This window comes from Capricornis sumatraensis, chromosome 2, assembly GCF_032405125.1.
Source record: "Capricornis sumatraensis isolate serow.1 chromosome 2, serow.2, whole genome shotgun sequence".
Taxonomy (NCBI): Eukaryota; Metazoa; Chordata; class Mammalia; order Artiodactyla; family Bovidae; genus Capricornis; species Capricornis sumatraensis.
Window position 1 is genome coordinate 214,052,075 of NC_091070.1, and position 22,813 is coordinate 214,074,887.

The 22,813-nt window shown below is 44.1% G+C and overlaps 2 protein-coding genes across 4 annotated transcripts in view; one reads left to right on the forward strand and one right to left on the reverse strand.

Annotated features, from left to right (window-relative positions):
* The window catches only part of LOC138073027 (UDP-glucuronosyltransferase 1A1-like), a 141,487-nt gene that overhangs the window by 112,674 nt on the left and 6,000 nt on the right, over positions 1–22,813 (forward strand). Inside the window, exon 1 of one of the 3 annotated variants that reach the window (XM_068964427.1) lies at positions 15,552–16,463. The exons of the other annotated variants lie outside the window; for them this stretch is intronic. Within the exon in view, the coding sequence (XP_068820528.1) occupies positions 15,600–16,463 (864 nt within the window). The 5' untranslated portion in view covers positions 15,552–15,599. Of the gene's footprint in view, positions 1–15,551; positions 16,464–22,813 lie in introns of those variants that run through there. 3 annotated transcript variants of the gene reach the window in all.
* Positions 10,158–10,898, reverse strand: LOC138074059 (dnaJ homolog subfamily B member 3-like). Its single transcript, XM_068966073.1, has one exon. The coding sequence runs from the start codon at positions 10,896–10,898 to the stop codon at positions 10,158–10,160; it is 741 nt and encodes a 246-aa protein (XP_068822174.1).

Here is a 22,813-nt window from a genome sequence, read left to right on the forward strand (position 1 = left end):
TTTTGAAATTTTTGTCATTCTCATTTATTTTATTTGGTTTACCCTTAGATGTGACTCCTTTAAATGTTTATGAAAATTTTCATCAAAATATGAAAGATTGAAGTTTAATTTTTTAATATTTTTGTTCCTTCTCCTTCTTATAATTTATGATATGGTGAATTACATTATTGGTCTTCTCAAAGGAATAGCTTTTGGATTTGCTTTTTCATTTTACTCTTTTTGTTTACTATTTCATTAATTGTAGCTTGTTGTTTTATTGTTTTTTTTAATGATACCATCCTTGCTTCCTTTGCTTTATTTTATAGCTGCATTTCTAATTTCCTTAGGTAAGATTAAGTTCCTTTATGTTTTCTTAATAATTAAGAATTGAAGTTTCTTTATTCATAAATAAAACATTTTTCTCAATCCCTTAGAGTTTTGCATAAATTGCTCTCATTTTTTGACTTAAATTTATGTTTTTGATTTGCTCTTTGTGTCAGTGGCTTCTATTTATTTTAAAGAAGGTTGTTTCTTAATTCCCATATAATTAAGATAATTGCAGTCATTTTTCTCTTAATTTTTCTAATTATTTTGAATTATAATCAGAGATGATTTTTTGTGAGTCACTACTTTTAAAAAATTTCTTAATATGTTTTCTTTATGGTCTAGAATTGTCCAATAGGAATCTAATGTAAGTCATATATGTAATTGAAGGCTTTTTGGTATGTATATTAAAAAAAGTAAAAAGAGGATTGCAGTTAATTTTAATAATATATTTTATTGAATCAAATATATTAAAACATTATCCTTTAAACATATACTCAATATAAAATTGTATTCAGGTGCTTGTTTGCCATTGTTTCTTCCAGTTTTATTGAGACATAACTGACAGGCAACCTTGGTTAAACTTAAGGTGGATAGCAGCGTGATCTAACTTTCTAGATCATGAGACTTTTACCACAAGTTTAGTGATCACGCATCATCTAAGTACAAAATTAAAGGAATTAATGTTGTTAACTACAGTGTTGGTATTCATTTCTCTTATAACTGGAAATTATGGACATGAGTTTGGACATGCTCTGGGAGCTGGTGATGGACAGGGAAGCCTGGCGTGCTGCAGTCCATGGGGTCACAAAGAGTTGGACATGACTGAGCAATGGAACTGATGACTGGAAATTAGTACATAGACTGCTTGTGTGCTCAGCTGCTTTAGTCATGTCTGATTCTCTGCAACGCTATGGATTGTAGCCTACCAGGCGCCTCTGTCCCTGGGATTTTCCTGGCAGGAATACTGGAGTGGGTTGCCTTGCCCTCTGCCAGGGGGTGGTCTTCCAGACCCAGAGATGGAACCTGCATCTCCTGCATTGCAGGCAGATTCTTTATCGCTCCTGCTCCTCCCATCCCCTGCCTCTGATAGCCACAAAGCTGGTTGCTATTTCTGTGAGTATGCCTCTTAGTTTTCAAAGTATGATTGGCCTGCAGCTCTATGTTTGTTCCTATTACACAACATGGTGATTCAGTCCTTCTGTACACTTCAAAATAATCACCACAATAAATCCAGCCATGATATTCGTCACAGAAATGTATTATATAACTATTGACTGTATTTCTCACACTCTTATTTCATGCCTATGACACTTACTTTGCAACTGGAAGCTTGGCTCTTAATCCCCCTCACCCTTTACTCTCCTTTCCCCACTCTGATCCCCTGTCGATGGCCTGTTTGTTCTCTGTATCTGTGAGTCTGTTTCTGTTTTGTTATGGTTGTTCATTTTCATTGCCTTTTATTTTCCACATGTAAGTGAAATCATACAGTATTTATCTTTATACGTCTTACTTCACTAAGTGTAATACCCACGAGGTCCATCCATGTTGTCGCAATGGCAAGATTTCATCCTTTTTTATGGCTCAGCAATGGGTGTTCTTTGAAAGGACTGATGCTAAAGCTGAAACTCCAGTACTTTGGCCACCTCATGTGAAGAGTTGACTCATTGGAAAAGACTCTGATGCTGGGAGGGATTGGGGGCAGGAGGAGAAGGGGACGACCAAGGATGAGATGGCTGGATGGCATCACCGACTCGATGGACATGGGTTTGGGTGGACTCTGGGAGTTGGTGATGGACAGGGAGGCCTGGCATGCTGCGATTCATGGGGTCACAAAGAGTCAGGCATGACTGAGTGACTGAACTGAACTGAATATTCAATAGCCAATATTTTTGGTTATTGTAAATGATGCTGCAATGAACCTTGGGGTGCATATCTATTTTCTAATTACTGTTTTTATTTTCTTTGTGTAAATACTCAGGAGTAGAATTGCTTCATCATATGACAGTTGTACTGTTTTCCATTGTGGATGCACCAATTTACATTGCCTCCAACAGTGCACTAGAGTTCCCTTTTCTTTACATTCTTACCAACTTGTGTGTTTTACATTTTTTTCACACCATCTTTTGTTATTTGCTTAATCACCATGTACATGTAACAGTTCCTTGAAAAATGCCATTTGTATTGTGATAAGTATTTTATTAAATCTGTAGATTGCCTTAAGTAGTACAGTTGTTTTAACAATATTAACTATTCCAATCCATGAATATGGTACATCTTTCCATCTGTTTGTGTTGTCTTCAATTACTTTTATCAGTGCCTTATAAATTTCTCAGTATAGGTCTTTTATCTTCTTATATTTGTTTCTAGGTATTTTATTATTTTGATGTTACTGGAAGTAGATTGTTTCCTTAATTTCTCTTTCTGATAGTTCATTGTCAGTATATAGAAATGCAACAGATTTCTGTTTTACTAAAGTCATTAATGAGTTCTAATAGTTTTCTTGGTGGCATCATTAGGGTTTTCTCTGTGTAGTGTCATATCCTCTGAAAACAGTGACAGTTTTACTTCTTTCTTTCTAATTTGGATTTTTTTGTATGTGTTATAGATGTTTGGTTGGTGGTTACCATGTTGTTTCCTTGGTAGCAATCTCTCTATATATGTGATTATTTTAAATTGTTAATATTTTAAGTTCAAAAGCATTTTAACAACTCTGTTTTCAAACTCTCTCCACATTTACTATTTCTGACATATTTCAGACCCTATTGTTTTGTGTATCCCTTAGCTACTCACTGTGGATGATTTCACTACTTTTGTCTTTTAACCTTCCTGCTAGCCTTCTATGTGGTTGATGTACTACCTTTGTTGTATATTTATCTTTACCAAAGAAATTGTTTTTCTTTTGTAATTTTCATATTTTAAATTGTGGCCTTTACTTTTCCACTTAGAGAACACTCTTTAAAAATTCTTGTAAACCTGGTTTCATGGTGCTAGACTGTGAGTTTTTCTTGTCCGTAAAACTTTTGATCTCTTTCTTTGAATCTGAATGAAAGCTTTGTCAAGTAGGGCACTTTTGGTTGTTTTTCATCACTTTAAATATATCATGCCATTTCCTTCCAGCCTGCAGAATTTCTGCTGCAAAGTTAGCTTATAATCTGATGGGTTGGCTGTGGGGTCTGGAGTGTCACAAAACTTCTTTTGGCCTGCTGGTACATGGAGCCAGGGCCCACAGAGTCCTGAGGCTTGTACCAGCCTGCTTGTGGGTGGGTTGAGTCTTGGGGCTAATGCTGGCCACTTGTAGGTGGAGCTGGGTCCTGGAGTCTCTGATTGAATGGCCCAGGGGTCCATGATCTGGTGTCAACTTGCTGGAGAATAGGGTCAGGGTCCAGGTAGTCCAAGGGTTAGTGCTGGCTCCTTGGTGGGTGGAGTTGTGACCCAGGGTCTCTGGCTGCAGGGCTTGGGGGTCCTGGATTTGGTGTTGTCCCACTGGAGGATGGGGCCTGGGCCCTAGGCATCCTTGGGCTAGTGCTGGTGCACTGGTAGGAGTCCAGGTCCTGGGCCCTCTGGTGAATGGGTCCAGGTGCTGGGTGGCTGAGAACTCAGGGGCTCTTAGGCAGCTGGCCTGTTAGCAAGAGGCCCTCTGTCCCCACTTGGCTAGCTGCTTGACCTGAAGCATCATAGTACTGGTGCCTACAAGCAGGGAGAGTGGGGCTGGGTTCTGATGCTAATAAGCTAGAGGGTTGATCCCAAAATGGCCCTTGCCAGCGCAGTGTCATCGTGATAGAATGGATCTCTCCAAAGAGCTGCTGTCAGTGTCCACATCCCCAGGATGATCTCTGTTGCCTCCTGCCTCTCTGGTAGGTTCTCTGAGCCTCATATCAGGTATCCCAGACAGCAAGAAGAACTTCCAGAATATCTGGATTTGAAGGTCAGTGGGGCTCACTTTTGGGAGAACCAGAGGGCTGTAGGAAATAGAGACTTTACTTTTCAAGGATGCACACAAAATCTCATACACTCTGGGGCCCAGATCAAAAGCAGGAACCCGCTAATCTTGGAGAACTGCCGGGAGCCAGCGTGGAGGATCCCGCCTATGGCAAAGGTCATGAGGAAGAGGCCTGATGGGCAAAGGTGAGATCAGAACTCAAGGGACCCCCTGGATCTGCTTGAGCATCTACCCCTCAACCAGAATCTGTCTGTCTTACTATTTTATGTCTTTCACCAACTCTTCTGACATTAACAGAGGGCTGTCCCTAACCACCTTTCTCTGGAAAGAGTTTAACTTAGGGCTCTAGTTGATAAATCTCCTGGGCATGAAAGGAATGTTTCAAACCCCCTGTTAGCATTCTAGCTTACTTGGCAGGTTTATCCAGACTCTTGCAACATTGTTGAGCCAATGCTTGCTGCCAAGTTCTCACATCCCTTATCCATTGTGTTCCTGGGGGTGCATCTAGTCAGGATGTAGAAATAACAAGCAGTAGCTTTAGCATTAGCAAGATTAGACTTTGAGTTAGTAAGTTCTTTCTTTGTCAATGGCAGAAAATATGATCTGTGTAGAAGGTGGAGACCCACCATCATCCACCGCCATAGCCTCTCCCATAGGCTATCTAACAGCCTCATGACGGGGGTCCAGAACATTTCCAATCATATTACACAGAGCAAAAGCATCTACAGGAAGCTTTTTTGGCCTATGCAAAGTATAATAAGTTTTTAACTGTTTCCCTACCCTTTTCAAGTATCTAAATCAACAGTGTCCTCTTCTGGAAACCAAGGACATTGTTCTTGTACAAATGTAAAAAAGGGTTAAACGCTAGCTTTTTTAACCTTAATTTCTCTTTTGTTTAACAGTTGCAAAATTACTCCTATAAAAACCTGTCGTTCTTTAGACTCACTGTTACCCATGTCAGAAATTTTATAGAGAAAGATTTAAGATTTCAGTACAGATTTCTTGTCTTATATTGCAAGAATCAACACTTCAGGTTTCTTTCAACCTATCAACTGGGTTTCTTCTCAACCCAAAACTTCCCACCCCTCTTTCCCTACCTATCTTATGCAGGGAGGTCTGCGGCACCCTGAGTGGGGTCCTAGCCATCTGAAAACTGGACAATGGGGGAGACCTACCTTCAGATGTCCCTGTTCCAGGTGCCACTTGCCGTGTTCCAGCCCTGGTTGGATCCAGGATATCTTCAGGGTGACGGCATCGGCGACTGAGATTTAGAGATATAGAGATAAGGAAAGAATGACACAGGGTGACCAAGCTTCAGTGAGCGAGGCCCACTTACTTTATTTCCAGAGAGGGCTTTTATACCTTGAGTTATACATACAGCAAGGTGAAAAATGCAGAGTCAACTCAACATTCCATCAGTATTAACTTTTATCTATATCAGGTTCCTTCCTGGAAGAGTCTTATTTTTTGTACATTATCTTCTGGCCTGGAGGCCTGTTGATATTTTATGACCTCTTTTTGATAAAGGTTGGTCAGCCAGAACAATAATTTTCCCTTAAAGTGTTTCTTCTTAAATTTCTAGCCTGTGTCACCCTTAAAGTACAGAGTTACATTTTTATGGAGCAAAGATTCAGCGGGTTACAGCAAAGAAATAACTTACTAACTCAAAGTCTAATGTTCAGTTCAGTTCAGTTCAATCTCTCAGTCATATCTGACTTTTTATGATCCCATGGATCACAGCACGCCAGGCCTCCCTGTCCATCACCAACTCCCGGAGTTCACTCAGACTCACGTCCATCGAGTCCATGATGCCATCCAGCCATCTCATCCTCGGTCGTCCCCTTCTCCTCCTGCCCCCAATCTCTCCCAGCATCAGAGTCTTTTCCAATGAGTCAACTCTTCGCATGAGGTGGCCAAAGTACTGGAGCTTCAGCTTTAGCATCATTCCTTCCAAAGATATCCCAGGGTTGATCTCCTTCAGAATGGACTGGTTGGAGCTCCTTGCAGTCCAAGGGACTCTCAAGAGTCTTTTCCAACACCACACTTCAAAAGTGTCAATTCTTCAGCGCTCAGCCTTCTTCACAGTCCAACTCTCCCATCCATACATGACCACAGGAAAAACCATAGCCTTGACTAGACGGACCTTAGTCAGCAAAGTAATGTCTCTGCTTTTGAATATACTATCTAGGTTGGTCATAAGTTTTCTCCAAGGAGTAAGCATCTTTTAATTTCATGGCTGCAATCACCATCTGCAGTGATTTTGGAGCCCCCAAAAATAAAGTCTGACACTGTTTCTACTGTTTCCCATCTATTTCCCATGAAGTGATGTTGCTAATGCTAAAGCTACTGCTTGTTATTTCTACATCCTGACTAGATGCACCCCCAGGAACACAATGGATAAGGGATGTGAGAACTTGGCAGCAAGCATTGGCTCAACAATGTTGCAAGAGTCTGGATAAACCTGCCAAGTAAGCTAGAATGCTAACAGGGGGTTTGAAACATTCCTTTCATGCCCAGGAGATTTATCAACTAGAGCCCTAAGTTAAACTCTTTCCAGAGAAAGGTGGTTAGGGACAGCCCCCTGTTAATGTCAAAAGAGTTGGTGAAAGACATAAAATAGTAAGACAGACAGATTCTGGTTGAGGGGTAGATGCTCAAGCAGATCCAGGGGGTCCCTTGAGTCCTGATCTCACCTTTGCCCATCAGGCCTCTTCTTCATGACCTTTGCCATAGGCGGGATTCTCCACGCCGGCTCCTGGCAGTTCTCCAAGATTAGCGGGTTCCTGCTTTTGATCTGGGCCCCAGAGTGTATGAGATTTTGTGTGCATCCTTGAAAAGTAAAGTCTCTATTTCCTACAGCCCTCTGGTTCTCCCAAAAGTGAGCCCCACTGACCTTCAAATCCAGATATTCTGGAAGTTCTTCTTGCTGTCTGGGATACCTGATATGGGGCTCAGATTCCTCACCACAGGGTTCCTTCACTGGAACCCTCATAGTGCTGTTGGTGGGAGTGTAAAATGGTACATTGTGGAAAATAGTATGTCAGCTCCTCACAAAATTAAAAATAGAATTACCAGATGATCCAGCAACTCCACTTCTGGGTATATACCCAAAATAATTGAAAGCAGCCTCTCAAAGAGATATTTGTATACCCATGTTCATAGCAGCATTATTCACAACAGCCAGAAAGTGAGAGAAACCCATGTCCAGTGGCAGATGAACAGATAAGCAAAATGTGGTCTATGTATACAATGGAATATTATTCAGCCTTAAAAATGAAGGAAATTTTGACAACGTATATGACAACATGAATGAACCTAGAGGACATGATGCTGAGTGAAATAAGTCAGTATCAAAAAGACACATACTATATGACTCCACTAACATGAGGAACCTAGAGTAGTCAAATTCATAGAGACAGAAAGTAAAATGGAGGTTGCTAGGGACTATGAAGTGGGGGAAACTGGGGAGATATTAAGGGGTATACAGTTTCAGCTTTTCAAGATGAACAGTTCTGGAGACTGGTTGCACAACAATATGACTGTAATTAACACTACCAAGCTGTACACTTAAAAGTGGTTAAGATGGTAAATCTTATGTTGGGGTATTTTATCATGATTAAACATTTTTAAAAGGCAAACTTTATGAGGAAACAGTCAAACCTATGTGAGCCAATTCAGCAGCTATATGTTTAAAGCAAAAACTATTAAATATTTCAAATGTAAATTGAGCAAAATTCAGTTAAATGGGGAAATATTTTAAGACATCACTTTCAGAATTAGGTGTGTTGAGCTTTTTAATTAGAATATTGAAAATATGCATTTTTAGATGGATTAATGGAACATTTACAAACATTGACCATATGTTATCTGATGAAGTTAGCCACTAACTACATATGACTACTGGGCACTTAAGATGTATAGTCCAAATTGACATAAGTGTAAGCATAAAATACACTGTAAGTGTAAAATACGTAGCATTATTTGAAGACTTAATGTGAAATATCTCATTAATTTTATGAGGGCAGTGGCCAATATGTTGAAGGAATAACTCGAATTCACACCCTCCCATGCTGTAGTTACTCAGTCGTGTCCAATTGTTTGTGATTCCACGGACTGTAGCCTGCCAGTCTCCTCTGTCCATGCGGATTCTCCAGGCAAAAATACTGGAGTGCGTTGCCATGCCCCCCTCCAGGGGATCTTCCCAACCCAGGGATCAAACAGGTCTCCCACATTGCAAGTGGATTCTTTACCATCTGAGCCACCAGGGAAGCCCAAGAATACTGGAGTGGGTAACTTATCCCTTCTCCAGGGGATCTTCCTGGCCCAGGAATGGAACTGGGGTCTCCTGCACTGCAGGCAGATTTTTTACCAGCTGAGATACCAGGGAACACCAGTATTACCATTTACAGAATACTGATGTGAAAGGCCTGAAAACTAGCAGAAAAGACAAGTTTATAATTAAAGATATAAAGAAAGAACCACAATGAGATGTGTAGGAGAAATGAAGATACAGTATAATCAAGACCCATACCCTAGGTGGTAGACTCACAAATAGAGTGATTATAATTTCAGATGAGAAAACAAGCTGCATTTTTAGCCTGTCCACTTCAGTTATCTTTTCACTCTCATGCCTTATGCTAACCTTTCTTTGGAGATGACCAACGGGTGGGGGTTGCACACTTTGTAATGGAATATCCTAAAGCAACTATGCCCAAAAAGATTTTGAGGGCATAAAATGTGCCAACAGAAAGCTACCTCTCAGATCTGTGTATGTTGCACCACTCAGTCAATATTCCAAACTTTCCACTATTCGAAGCTTTCCAAAATTTCTGGCTTTTGTCAACCTGAGATGAGATACATTGTACATGTGGCAATGGGAAAACTGTGTGTAGCCTTACGGAAATGCTTTTTACATTTCCAGCCGTCATAGTTGCAGAACCAATCAAAAGCTAGCAATGCGATTTTCATTGTTTTTGGTCATCACCACCGTTTTTTTTTTTTTTTTTGGTTTGGTTTTTCATTATTGCTTAAGTCAAGCTATCTGAATACTGTCCTGAGGCTGCTCATAATCAATTGTGTACTGTGAGGAATTCACTTAAGTGTTTTGCCCTAGCCTTTGGAGGGAGAATGAGTTGGGGGCGGGGAGAGAGAGAATGTGTATGTGTGTGTGTGTGTAGTCGCTCAGCTGTATTAGACTCTGCAACTATTTGGACTACAGCCCGCCCATCCCCGTTCCCTGTAGTGACTTCATTCCTATAAAACCAACTTCAGATTTCTGACCTCCAGAACTTTAAGAGAATAAATACACATTGTTCCAAGTCACCGAATTTGTGGTAAATTTTTAGTGCAGGCATGAGAAACTAAATACATTACCTTTACCAGGCTTACCTGTTTTTAAAAAGCCTAGGCTTTATTTAAATAGTTAACTCTCACTGTGTCACCAGCAATATGTGGAACTAAACGGCATCTTTAAACCAAAAGTATTATTAATATATTCATATCTCTTCTTTGTGCTAAAAAAATGGAACTAAACTGATTTATCTTGGCAACATTAACTTCAGAGCAAACCACTAAGTTCACATTGCAAATAAAGTAGAAAGGCCAGGTTGAAGGTGCCCTGGTGAACATTCTGTCTCAGAAACACGAAATAAGCAGCGTCTGCCCTGGGGTTATGTTTAATAAATAGCAAAGTGCATTACAGATATTTACAACAGTTTTAAAGAAAAACAGAGGTCCTATTTTGTGGTCCAATAGTAGCAACAAATTGGCGTTGGCACGAACTGTTCATAAATTCTTGAGTACAGTTGTTTTGCAAGTAGGGCTTGCTTACAATCTTCAAAAAAAAAAAAAAAAAAGAAGAAGAACGCCGTGCTATTCTCAAGTTGTGCTCTAAGTTCAACATGGACCAGGATCACTTGGTGTCAGTGCTTAACAACTGCTCTTTGCCATTTATTATCAGGGACTTCAGCTCCCCATCTTCTTCCACTTCTATCCTTTCTTGGCCATTCTCCACGATTCTCTTGGTGGTGATCATTTTGCCGTTCATGATTTCGGTGGAAGTCGACATAGATTTAAAGTTGCCCATCCCCCCACTACCACAGGACATGGAGACGGAAGAGAGGCCCCCATTCCCAATGGAACCAAATGAGGTAAACCCGGTATCAAAAGGAGAAAAACCACCTCCAAATGCTGGAAATTCACTGAAGGAGGAGAAGAGCGACGAGGACCCCCGGCATCGGCTTCCTCGGGATCTCCTCCGACCCCCCAAAAAGTTCTCCAGCGGGTCTCCAAAGAAGTCGAACGAAAACGGGTCCCGGCCACCGAAGAACTCTCTGAAGACGTCGGCCGGGTCCCGGAAGGTGAAGACGCACTCGAAGGGGTCCTCGAATGGCCTGCCGCCGCCGGCGCGGCCGCCGGCGCGGCCGCCGCCCTCCACTCCCGCCTCGCCATAGCGGTCGTACACGTCTCTTTTCTTGGCGTCGGACAACACCTCGTAGGCCTGGGCCACTTGTTTGAATCGCCTCTCCGCCTCCTCCTTGTTCTCGGGGTTTTTGTCCGGGTGCCACTTGAGCGCCAGTTTGCGGTACGCCTTCTTGATGGCTTCCGACGAGGCCTCGCGGGGCACGCCCAGCACCTCGTAGTAGTCTACCATATTGGAAGGCCGGGAATGGCCCCGCGGGCCAAGGACAGGGGCTGGCTGGCAGCCCCCGGGTCGCGGACCCGAGTGCCCACCAGGCCAGGCTGCCCGGAGTGGGCACCCCTTGTGATGATGCCGCGTCTCATTGGGCGAGCCCAGAATGCATTGCTCACACGGTGCTCTGTGACCGGTTTCACGCAGCTGCAGAGGCCCCGCCCACTCACTTGCTCCGCCCACCCGACCTCCTCTGAGCGGTTATCGCCAACCGGGAGATGTGCCTCTGACTACCTTAGCGGGTAGTTCTCACAGGTACCTCTCTGATGGTCCTGTGGTTATGACCCTGTGCTCTCAATGCAAGGAGCACTGGTTCCATCTCTGGTCAGGAAATCAAGGTCTTGGATCAAGAAAGTCATTTTCTTTAAGTAGGCTTGACATCAGGCTTCCTCTTGGCTTGAGGTGGGGGCTGTTGTCCCGTTGTTCAATCCGTCGCTTAGTCGTGTCCAACTCATTGCGACTCCATGGACTGCAGCCAGGCTTTCCTGTCCTTCACCATCTCCCAGAGTTTGCTCAGACTCATGTCCATTGAGTGGGTGATGCCATCCAACCATCTCATCCTCTGTCCTCTCCTTCTTCTGCCTGCTCTCTTTCCCAGCATCAGGGGCTTTTCCAATAAGTTTGCATCAGGTGGCCAACGTATTGGAGCTTCTGTTCAGCATCAGTCTTTCCAGTGAATATTCAGGACTGATTTCCTTTGGGATGGACTGGTTGCATCTCCTTGCATTCCAAAGGACTCTCAAGAGTCTTCTCCAACACCACAGTTCGAAAGCATCAATTCTTCAGCCCTCAGTTTTCTTGATAGTCCAGCTTTCACATCCATACGTGACTACTGGAAAAATCATAGCTTTGACTAGACGGACCTTTGTTGGCAAAGTAATGTCTCTGCTTTTTAATATGCTGTCTCTGTTGGTCATAATTTTTCTTCCAAGGAGCAAGCATCTTTTCATTTCATGGCTGCAGTCACCATCTGCAGTGATTTTGGAGCCCAAGAAAATAAAGTCTCTCACTGTTTCCATTGTTTCCCCATCTATTTGCCTTGAGGTGATGGGACCTCTGCCTTGATCTTTGTTTTTTGACTGTTGAGTTTTAAGTTACCTTTTTCACTCTTTCACTCACTTTCATCAAGAGGCTCTTTGGTCCTCTTCGCTTCCTGTGATAAGTGTGGTGTCATCTGCATGTCTGAGGTTATTGATATATCTAAGTTGGGGGCAGAGTAGAGTAATAGGAGTAAAGTTTAGTCTGATCCTTGTCTGAGAAACAAACACTCTTACCATTTGTCTAGGACAGCATTTCTCCAACGTTTTTTCCCCAGGACCCTTTTGCTTTTGTTCATGTGGGTTATATCTATTGGTACTTGCTCCAGCAAAAATTAAAACAAAGTCAATTTAATAACGATAAACCCATTACATGCTAATATAAATCATATATTTATGGAAAATAACTTTTTCAAAACAAATTAATAAGCAGTGCCATTATTTTCTATTTTTTTTAACATCTCTCTGGATTAACAGAAGAGCTTGATTTTTGTATCTGCTTCTGCATTCAATGTATTGCTATATCACGTGTCATGTAGCCACTGGGAGACTCCAGTGTATTCAAAAGTCAAATATTATCTTAGAAATAATTTTAACTTTGAAAAATTCTCTGAAGAGTTTTTGGGGATCCCCAGGGTGCTCTGGCCCATAGTCTGTTAACTCCTGACTCAGTATATCAAAATGAGGAAAACTGCTGGCCATGTTTAAGTGCTGCATGTAAACTTGGGATTCCGTGATTATTTCTGCTAAAACTGCTGCATCACCATGATTTTCTTTTTGGCATCTGACTCTTTTCCATTCCCTTCTTTTTCTTTCTATGACACTATATTCTTTGCCTTGATAAATGGTGAGGCAACACCAATAAAGTTCACTTAGTTCTAAGAAGAAATGATTAACCAATGAACTCAATATTTCATCATAAAAGATAATAGATCCAAAAGGGTTCACCTTTTCACCAGAATAAACTGCTGATTCCGTATCACCTTGAGAAACTCAAGCCAACTTGGCACTTGGGAAGCATGCAATAAACACTAGTAGAAAGTAGAGATTGGTAATAGAGTCCAGTGTGAACGAAGCAATATGGAAAAGCACAAGGTGTGTTTGGGGTAGGCTAAGTGATTCAGAATGGCAGGAGGGAAAGGGGCAGACAGAGCAGTTAAGCAGAAGGGCTAGAGAAGTGGAATGAAATGGAGTCCATTCCAGGGAGTTCTGAAGGCAAGGCTGAGGAGTCTGCATTCATTCTGAGCCCTAGGAGTGTGCTGACCAAGGTTTCAGGGGTGGTAGTGGCATGGGGATGTGCGATGGATGGCCGATGCAGGGAATCAAAAGGGAGAGGTAGGGACTAAGAGCCTTGGAGGCTGAGGCCTAGAAACAAGACCATGGCAGCTGGGTCTGAGAACTAGTGGTAGAATGATCCAGATTTGGCACTTGCTGGGTTGAATATAGGGCCTAGAGCAAAGGGAGAAGGGGCATCACACCTGTACAGAAACATGACTTCCCTGGTGGCTCAGAGGGTAAAGTGTCTGCCTACAGTGTGGGAGACCTGGGTTCCATCCCTGGGGTGGGAAGATCTCCCAGAGAAGGAAATGGCAACCCACTCCAGTGTTCTTGCCTGGAAAATTCTGTGGACGGAGGAGCCTGGCAGGCTACAGTCCATGGGGTCGCAAAGAGTCGGACATGACTGAGTGACTTCACTTTCACTTTCAATGTCTGCAAAGCCATGGATAGGTAGAGAGAGAGGCAGAGAGGGAGTCTAGTAGGGAACTCAGATAGGCCAATTGCTGAAGGATACAAGGCAGAATACAGGCTTCCCTGGAGGCTCGATGGTTAAAAAAAAAAAGTCCACCTGTCAACGCAGGAGACGTGGGTTTGATCCTTGGGTTGGGAAGCTCCCCTAGAGAAAGAAATGTCAACCCACTCTGGTTTTCTTGCCTGGGAAATCTCATGGGCAGAGGAATGTGGCAGGCTACAGTCCACGGGGTCGCAAAAGAATTGGACACGATTGAGCGAGTAAATGGTGATAGCGACAAGGCAGAATAAAGCAATATGCTATGGAGAGTCAAGGAAGATGACTTTGTTTTCCCTGGAGGGCCCCACAGATTATCCAGAGGGAGTGGACTTGTTTCAGTTCAGTTCAGTTCAGTCGCTCAGTCGTGTCCGACTCTTTGCGACCCCATGAATCACAGCACGCCAGGCCTCCCTGTCCATCACCAACTCCCGGAGTTCACTCAGACTCACGTCCATCGAGTCCGTGATGCCATCCAGCCATCTCATCCTTGGTCGTCCCCTTCTCCTGCCCCCAATCCCTGCCAGCATCAGAGTCTTTTCCAATGAGTCAACTCTTCGCATGAGGTGGCCAAAGTACTGGAGCTTCAGCTTTAGCATCATTCCTTTCAAAGAAATCCCAGGGTTGATCTCCTTCAGAATGGACTTGTTTATGTAGCCCTTTTCAGTTTAGTAACAAGCAGATCCAGTTTGATTCCATCAAAAGAGCTAGGAGTAGTTGGGAGGGTGAGTTTCTTCACTTCACTTCAGCATGGCTTCAGCTTTAAAAGAAATCACCTTCCAGTGGGTCTAGGAATGCTCTTGCAGACACCTCACTCTTCAGTAGATGCCAGAGCAAGACTACATCACTGCCCTGCTCGGTTTCTGTGGCCACCCATGCTCCCTGACCCCAGCACATCTCAGCCTGCCCTGTAATTGCCTTGTTATTTGTCTGCCAGAGCCCTCTTGACAGGCACAGACCATGTCTAACCTGGATTTCGGGCCCTGGCTCTTCACATCATGCTGAGAGGGCCAACACTTGCCATAAACCTTTGATGAGTGGGGGAATTCACAGTGGATTTTAAGTGTCAGGTCTCCACAGGTTTCAGGGCAGAGTTTTATTGGATTGCTTAGTCATGGTACTTGGTCATAATTTTTGAGAGTGGGTGTGGACTGCCTGCTATTCATTTTGGTAAAGAACAATTTCTGGTCTTGGACAGAGTCACACTCTTAAACCATTCAAGTGCACAGAGGCCTCAAAAAGTTCTGAGGCTCTGGCTGATGCAGTGAAGTCATAAAATCATTAACATGGTGACTATGTGTTTTTACAGCCCCTTTGCTCTGTGTAATCTACAGGTGAACACTCGTGACACTGAGGCTTTAGAAGGACGACTGCCCTTATTGTTTAAATTGGACTATGAATTTCAGAATGACAGATAAGCACACACCTATGAGCCAAACCCTTGCCACCTTTTTCCTTTTCACCTAGAATCTTGATCTTGGTGAACTCCTGGGCAGGGGAGGGAGGGGAAGGAGCTTAAGAGTGCAGAAGCATGAGCATGCATATGCCTGAATCACTTTGTTCTACACCTATAGTTCAATTGAAAAGATAAGAAAAGAATGTGATTCAAGTGGTGCTTAGGGGCTTCCAGCCAGTGAAACTGCTGCCTGTGGCGAGACCTGGAAAGCCCTGCCCTCTTTATCTCTAAAAGTAAACGCCCAGCAGTCTGTAGTTGACTGACAGCTATGGTCACGTGACACAGGCAAACATTAACTTGGTGCATAGTTTGGTTCCTGCGTTGTGTAAGTGAAAGAGGGCACTCCGGCAGGTGACCATCTTGGTAGCAACGGCAGAGCAAGCATGACAGCAGGGTCCCAGGGGGAACGCCCAGTCACCCTGCTCCTGCTGCTGTGCACGCTCGGCCCCTCTATGTCCCAGGCCGGGAAGCTGCTGGTGGTCCCGGTAGACGGCAGCCACTGGCTGAGTTTGGTCGGACCCCTCCAGCCCCTGCAGCAGAGGGGACATGACATAGTGGTCCTGGCACCTGACGCCTCTGTGTACATTAAAGAGGAAGCATTTTACACCTTGAAGAGGTACTCTGTGCCATTCCAAAGGGAGGACTTGGAAGAGACTTTTATCAGCCTCGGGCGTACTGTTTTTGAGGATGATCCTTTCTTGAAGCGCGTGATCAAAACATACCAGAAAATCAAAAAGGACTCGGCTCTGCTCTTATCCGCCTGCTCCCACTTACTGCACAACAAGGAGCTGATGGCCTCCCTGACGGCAAGTAGCTTCGATGCCGTTTTGACAGACCCTTTCCTTCCCTGCGGCCCCATCGTGGCCCAGTACCTGTCTGTGCCTGCTGTGTTCTTCTTGAATGGACTGCCATGTGGCCTGGACTTTCAGGGTACCCAGAGCCCCAGTCCACCATCCTACGTGCCCAGGTATCTGTCCTTTAACTCAGATCACATGACCTTCCTGCAGCGGGTGAAGAACATGTTCATCACCTTGTCAGAGAGTTTCCTGTGCGATGTGGTTTATTCCCCGTACAGGCTACTTGCCTCCGAATTCCTTCAGAAAGACATGACTGTTCAGGATCTCATGAGCTCTGGGTCTGTCTGGCTTCTCAGAAGTGACTTTGTGTTTAATTTCCCGAGGCCCATCATGCCCAACATAGTGTTTGTTGGTGGGATCAACTGCGCTAGCAAAAAGCCACTCTCTCAGGTGTGTATTGGAGTGGGAACTTTATATACCTGTATTCTAGCAAGAACTTTGAGTGAATGAACTTGTCATGGGTCTGCTGAGACAGCTTCAAATGCCTTCTCTTGTTCATTTCTATTTCACCAGTCTCTTAGGAGTGAGTTGTACTTTATAACTCTTTGGCATCTTCTTCTAGTTTTTTTTTTTTTTTTTAATCGGAGACTTTAGGAAAGTGTACTTTGGCCATTTTATTCTGTGTGCTCCAGTGGATAGTAATCGATTAGATGTGACATGGGTTAAATGCCATGAACACAGGGCCCTGGGTCCAGGGTTCCTCGCAGAGAACAAAATTGTGCAGCGTGCACTTTGCCCATGGTCAGGTCAGGCTCACAAAAGTCAAGATTGCTGAAATAATTCTTTGGCATCTATAGATCTTGCGTGGCAGGGAAAATTGCCTTTATCTTCCCAGTTAAAAGTCCAGTTTCTAGATAATAAGAAGCTGAATACGGCAGTTCCATTTCTTATAATAAAGCAAATCACTAGACAGCCAGGTTCTGATGTTGGATTCAAAGCTCATGCATCTCACTCTCTTAAATGCTTATGTATTAATGTTTTCACCCTCTGCAACTGGAAGTTTGCAGAAAAAAAAAAAAAAAAGTAGCATTCGCATTCTCTTCCAAATCTCTGCAGAGGGGATAGAGAATAGCAGGAGAGGTTCCTTCTAATGGGGGATTTGGGAAGGATTCTTCAAGTAGGTGACATTTCAGTGGGCATTCCTTCATTTATTCAAATATTGGTTGGGGATCTGCTGGTAGCCCAAGTACTTTCCAGATGCTGAGTCTGGCTCCTACTAGGGGCTACTATCACCTTCATAGAGTGATGAATCTTATTTTCAGTGAGCTTCTGACATTCATATTTTATATTATTTAAAAAATAATTATTTTTGACTTTGGGTCTTTGCTGCTGCCCAGGCTTTTCTCCAGTTGCAGCGAGAGGGACTTACGCCTCGTTGCGGTGCACAGGCTTCTCGTGACGGTGGCTTCTCAAATCCACTAATGGTTCTTAAAAGGGGTGAAATGTCATCAAACCAATGGCCATATCTCAGATCAAAGGAAAGAAAGTTAGCCAGCAGGTCCAAGCAAGATATTTTTGCATGTTTGCTGTTGCGTTTTGGCAAACAGCTTTTATTTATGTAAGTGATTTTCTTCTTTATTTAGGATGTTTCATGGGAGAGACTGCAGAACTTTATCAACTGTCTTTCTTGATATCACGTCTTTATATCATTTATTGACATATTTTCCCCCAAAGTGGTAAATTGTATTGAATGTGTGTTGGTTGCTGCCTTGTTTGGTGCAAGTGAGCTTAGATGTGAGAATATTTCTGTAAATTGTACCTGACAGTAGTTCCCAGTGTCTTACTGAAATTCTTTTAATTTGAAATTCCATTTTTAGATACTAATATCACCATTCCTGCACTGTTTTTGTTTACATTTCTCTCTAGTGCCTCCTTAGTACTCCAGAGCTTCAACCTTCTTCCTTCTCTTTAAACAACATGAAGCAAGGACTTCCCTGGCAGTCCATTGGTTAAGACTCTGTGCTACCAATGAAGAGGGTGTGGGTTTGATTCTTGGTCAGGGAACTAAGACCCCACATACTGTGCTGCAAAAGATAAACACAACAAAATAAAGCCAAAAAAATCTACAGAGCCAACATTCTTAACCGAGTCAGGCAGATTCCTTTAACAGTTGAATTTCTCCTGTTTGCACTTAACAATCAACAGATATGATTATAACTCTTGCAGTTTATTTTCATTTTGCCTTGTCATCTCCCTTTTGCTTGATTTATGCTGGTCTGTCACACTGCTGTTATCTTTTTTCCCCTTGGTTAATTAGTGTTGCTCTGCACTTCCTTCCCTCTACTGGGGATCATACTATTCCCAATGCTCTTGGTAAAAGTCCTGAACTTTTCAAGTATAAAGATGAAATCTTTGTTAATGAGAGTCCCTAGAGAAAGCACAGCTTGGTGTTGGGCATACCTTTGGGATGCCATCAAAGAATAAAGATGGTAGAACAATGCTGAGAGCAAAAGCATGACACTCAAGAATTCCAAGATGTCAGTTCCCTCTAAGGCTGAGAACATCTCTGAGAGTACACAGAGATCCAGAGATGGTGTCCACCCATCCACACTGGTTGTAAGGAGAACAGTCAAACAGGATCGGTAAGAACAGACTTGAAGATGATGAAGACAAGAAAGAGTGGTGACAAGGAAGCTTGCAGTGTTCCTAAGTGGCTCTGAATGTACAATGATAGAGCAACACATTTCCAACATAGTGTTTCATGAGTCTCCTTGCAAAACGAAAGGCATCTGGGAAGGAAAAATCTAATAAAAGCCTAGAACTCAAAATACTAAACTCGCAGCCAAAGTCAGGACTTCTAGTAAAAGCCTCCTGGGTTTCGAAGTCAGTACACTTGACAAACAGGAGATTAACAAGGCCTAGGATGCCTGATAACACTGCAACTGCTTCTGAACCTGGAAAGGTCAACAATACTCTGCTACATGCTACGGTTCTCAGTCACCCGAGACGCAGCGGTCACGGAGGCAGGGGTCCGTGTCCCATAGCAGTGGCACCTGGCATCCGGCTTTTTTACCTCTGGACACCAGCTCTCAGGGCCCCGGGCCACAGTGTGTGGACAGGGGCAGGAGGAGATAGGACGTTCGTCACCTGTGCAGTCTTACCTTTTGTTGTTGGCAAGCCACACGTTTGTTATGCAAAAAGCTGATTAATGAAATTGAAGAAAAAGGTTCTTTTTTCAATAAATGGTTTATTTTAGGTGGGGGGGAAAGCCTCCTGGGCGTGCAGGCATGTATTTTCCCTTTGAGGGGGCCTCATTTTTTCTGGAATGGGATAAAAGACAGGGGATTAAGGTTTATTGTGGTTAGCATGTTGCTTCACACTTTGGCCTGACTCCAGAGAGTGTGGAGTCAGGGCAAGGTTTAGCTGTTGTTGCTGCTATTGTTTAGTCACTAAGTCGTGTCTGACTGCGACCCCATGGACTGCAGCCCACCAGGCTCCTCTGTCCATGGGATTTCCTTAGCAAGAATGCTGGAGTGGGTTGCTATTTTCTTCTCCAAGGGATCTTCCTGACCCAGGGATCGAACCTGCATCTCCTGCATGGGCAAGCTGATTCTTTACTCTGAGCCACCAGGGAAGCCAGGGCAAGGTTTAAGGAAGTTTTGCCAAGTACGGGGTGGACCTCACCGTTATGGAATCCTGTACTGGCCCAGAATCAACACTGGCCTTAATAACATAACCTCTGCTGTTTGTCATTCTGTAATTTGTAGATGAACTTTCATGCCATTTAAACTCCAGCCAAGTGCTACTATTTAGCTTTCAATGTTTATGGCTCTGTGTGTTCTTTTTATGCTAATCACATCCTGCCCAAAACTGAGTGGGTGCAGCGGGGACATTAGACTTGGTCCTTTCTAGACAAGGCTAAAGCCCTAAGGGTGGGTTTCGTGAAGGAGAAGAGGTCTAGAAAATGGAGGAAATTTAGCGTGGGGGTAGGCAGGATGATATTGCCTCCCTGATCTTTCGAATAAGCCTGATAAGAAAGGCCAAGACAGCTGCCAGGAGCCAGGGACCTCAAAGAGGGCCTGAGGCTGGTGGGGGCAGACTAGACAGTGGGCTGGCCTGGGAGTAGGGCTGGCCAGTGTCTGGGTTTTATGGCCATGTTCAGACTCAAGGTTGGCAGCCATCTGTGAAAATCAGGTGTGCTGGGCCCTGTCTGAAGTCTTCTAGGTCACAGCCAGGGTAGACAGCATTGTGGTTTGTTTAGGACTGTTCTGATTTTAGGGTTTCCCAGGTGGTGCTAGTGGTAAAGACTCCACCCGCCAATGCAGACTTGAGAGATACAGGTTCGATCCCTGGGTTGGAAGATCCCTTGGAGGAGGGCATGGCAACCCGCTCTAGTATTCTTCCCTGGAGAATCCCATGGACAGGGCAGCCTGGCGGGCTACAGTCCATGGGGTTACAAAGAGTTAGACACAATTGAAGTGACTTAGCACGCACACACGTTCTGGTTTTAACACAGAGAGTCCCAAGAAACCCCTCAGTTCACACAGTCTCACTACTGGCCGTGGCATTCATTGCTGCGGCTAGGTTGCTTCAGTTGTGTCCGACTCTATGTGACCCCATAGATGGCAGCTCACCAGGCTCCCCTGTCCCTGGGATTCTCCAGGCAAGAACATTGGAGTGGGTTGCCATTTCCTTCTCCAATGCATGAAAGTGAAAAGTGAAAGTGAAGGCGCTCAGTCATGTCCGACTCTTTGTGACCCCATGGACTGCAGCCCACCAGGCTCCTCCACCCATGGGATTTTCCAGGCAAGAGTACTGGAGAGGAGTGCTATCGCCGTCTCCATGGCATTCTTTGGAGACATATAAAACCATCTGGAGACACTCAGGGAGTGAATTAGATCATCAATAACCGACAGTTCAGGGAAAATTGCCCTGCTTGTGCCTTGCTCTGTTTCCTTCAAGTAGATTCCCACTGCATGTGTGTGCATGCACGGGTAGTGTGTGTGTTTCGTGAAGCTTGGAGCACTCTGGAGTTGGCTCTGGAGTTTGGGAACAGATCACGCAATGCTAAGATTATTGCCCAAGGCTGACTCTAGGGTTTTCCTTCCTTTCTTTTCGAGATACACCCACCATTCATCTCCAGGTTCTAGTTTCAACATTGTGACTAATGCTGCTGTTCTTCTGATTGCACTATTCCTGTTGCTTCTTGCCGAAACAGTTTGGCGTCATTTCAGGAGGACTCCAAAGAGTTCTGGTACCATAGTTCTTTATGTATCAGTGTAGAGAAGAATTCGGTGAGAGGCAGAGTGATAAATAAGAAGTGATTTATTAGGGTAGGATGCTTGTGAGACTTACATGGGGCTTCCTGAGTGGCTCAGTGGTAAAGAAAAATATACCTGCAATGCAGAAGATGGAGGAGACACTGCAGGTTCGATCCCTGGGTCAGGAAGATCCCTTGGAGGAGGGCATGGCAACCCACTCCAGTATTCTTGCCTGGAGAATCCCATGGACGGGGGAGCCTGGCGGGCCACAGTCCATAGGGTCGCATGGAGCTGGACACGACTGAAGTGACTGAGCACACACCCTTGAGACTTCCAAGAGGGTGGATGAGAAATGCCACACCCGAGAACTTAAGTGTGCGACAGTTTTATGATCAAAGGAAAAGCAGGGAGGGGAAGAAGACCTTTGTCTTCCTTGAGTAGACTTCATGCTCCGTCATCTGCTCCTCCTCCAGGAGCGTTTCCCTGTCCCTATATGGTCAAGCTAGGTACACGATGATGTGTGCAGACAGCAAGTCCTAGGAATCATTAACTTACTGAACTCACTGGGCAGGATGTGGGTCACATGCTGCCATTGTTTTGCCGTTTGGGGGCACGCACCATGCTTTTGCTGCCTGGTTTTGTTGTTAAGCAAGCCTGCTTGGTTTTGTAGTTAAGGAAACCTGCTCTCTCAAGTAATCGTGAACTTACAAGGGTCTCCTGTTTTTCTACTTATAATTCCCTAGTGGGATTAATTATGTAATCATCTATTGTGTCCCTTCATTCTATCCCTATTATTTTCAGAGCTTTCATTTGACATTGATCTCTAAGTCTATCCCTTATTCCTTAAGGGATAGGCCTTTGCCAGGTCATAAACTCTAACCTGTACTTACTAGCTGGGATCCCTGCCATCTCTGATTTTCACCCTACACACACAGACATTTTCTAATATCCATCTTCCTGCTTCATTCCAGGAACCACAGGTTACTTGGGTTCTAGTAGTTGTAAGATTCATTGTTAACTGGCAAATCAATCCTAGTTGATAGCTCAAATACACCAAAACTCACTTGGGTTCAGTCCTTGGTCGGGGAACCCACAAGCTGCATGGCATGCCCCCCGCCAATTACTCCTTGTCTTAAAAAGTCGTCATGATGGCAATAGGATGCTGTTAGTAAAGGGAAGGACTTTGAATGCACTCAGGCCCTAGTTTTTGAATTATCTTGTCTCACATGCAGAGGAAAACAAGCTTGTGTAATCCACACAGGGGTCGGCACGCCACCCTCTTCTGTTCTCCATTCCTTATTCCTTGGGTCACCTGGCCCTGAAGTTTCTTCCGAAAGTCTCGTTGCCTTGTCTTGAACTTTGTCCTAAAGTAGCCAAGGCTGTGTGCCTGCAGGTGATCTTTGCTGGATGCTTTCTGAGACAATGGAGCAGCCTTATACGTGCAGGCTTCCTTGGATGACAGTGAGGGATGTAGTGAATTAAGAGCAGGAAGCGGGCACTAGGTGAGGGGTGTAAGCTGTGTGGGTGAAAACTGTGCCT

What these genes read in the sequence shown, in the direction of transcription:
- LOC138074059 (XM_068966073.1), bottom strand. Translation starts at nt 10,898, where the DNA reads ATGGTAGACTACTACGAGGTGCTGGGCGTGCCCCGCGAGGCCTCGTCG.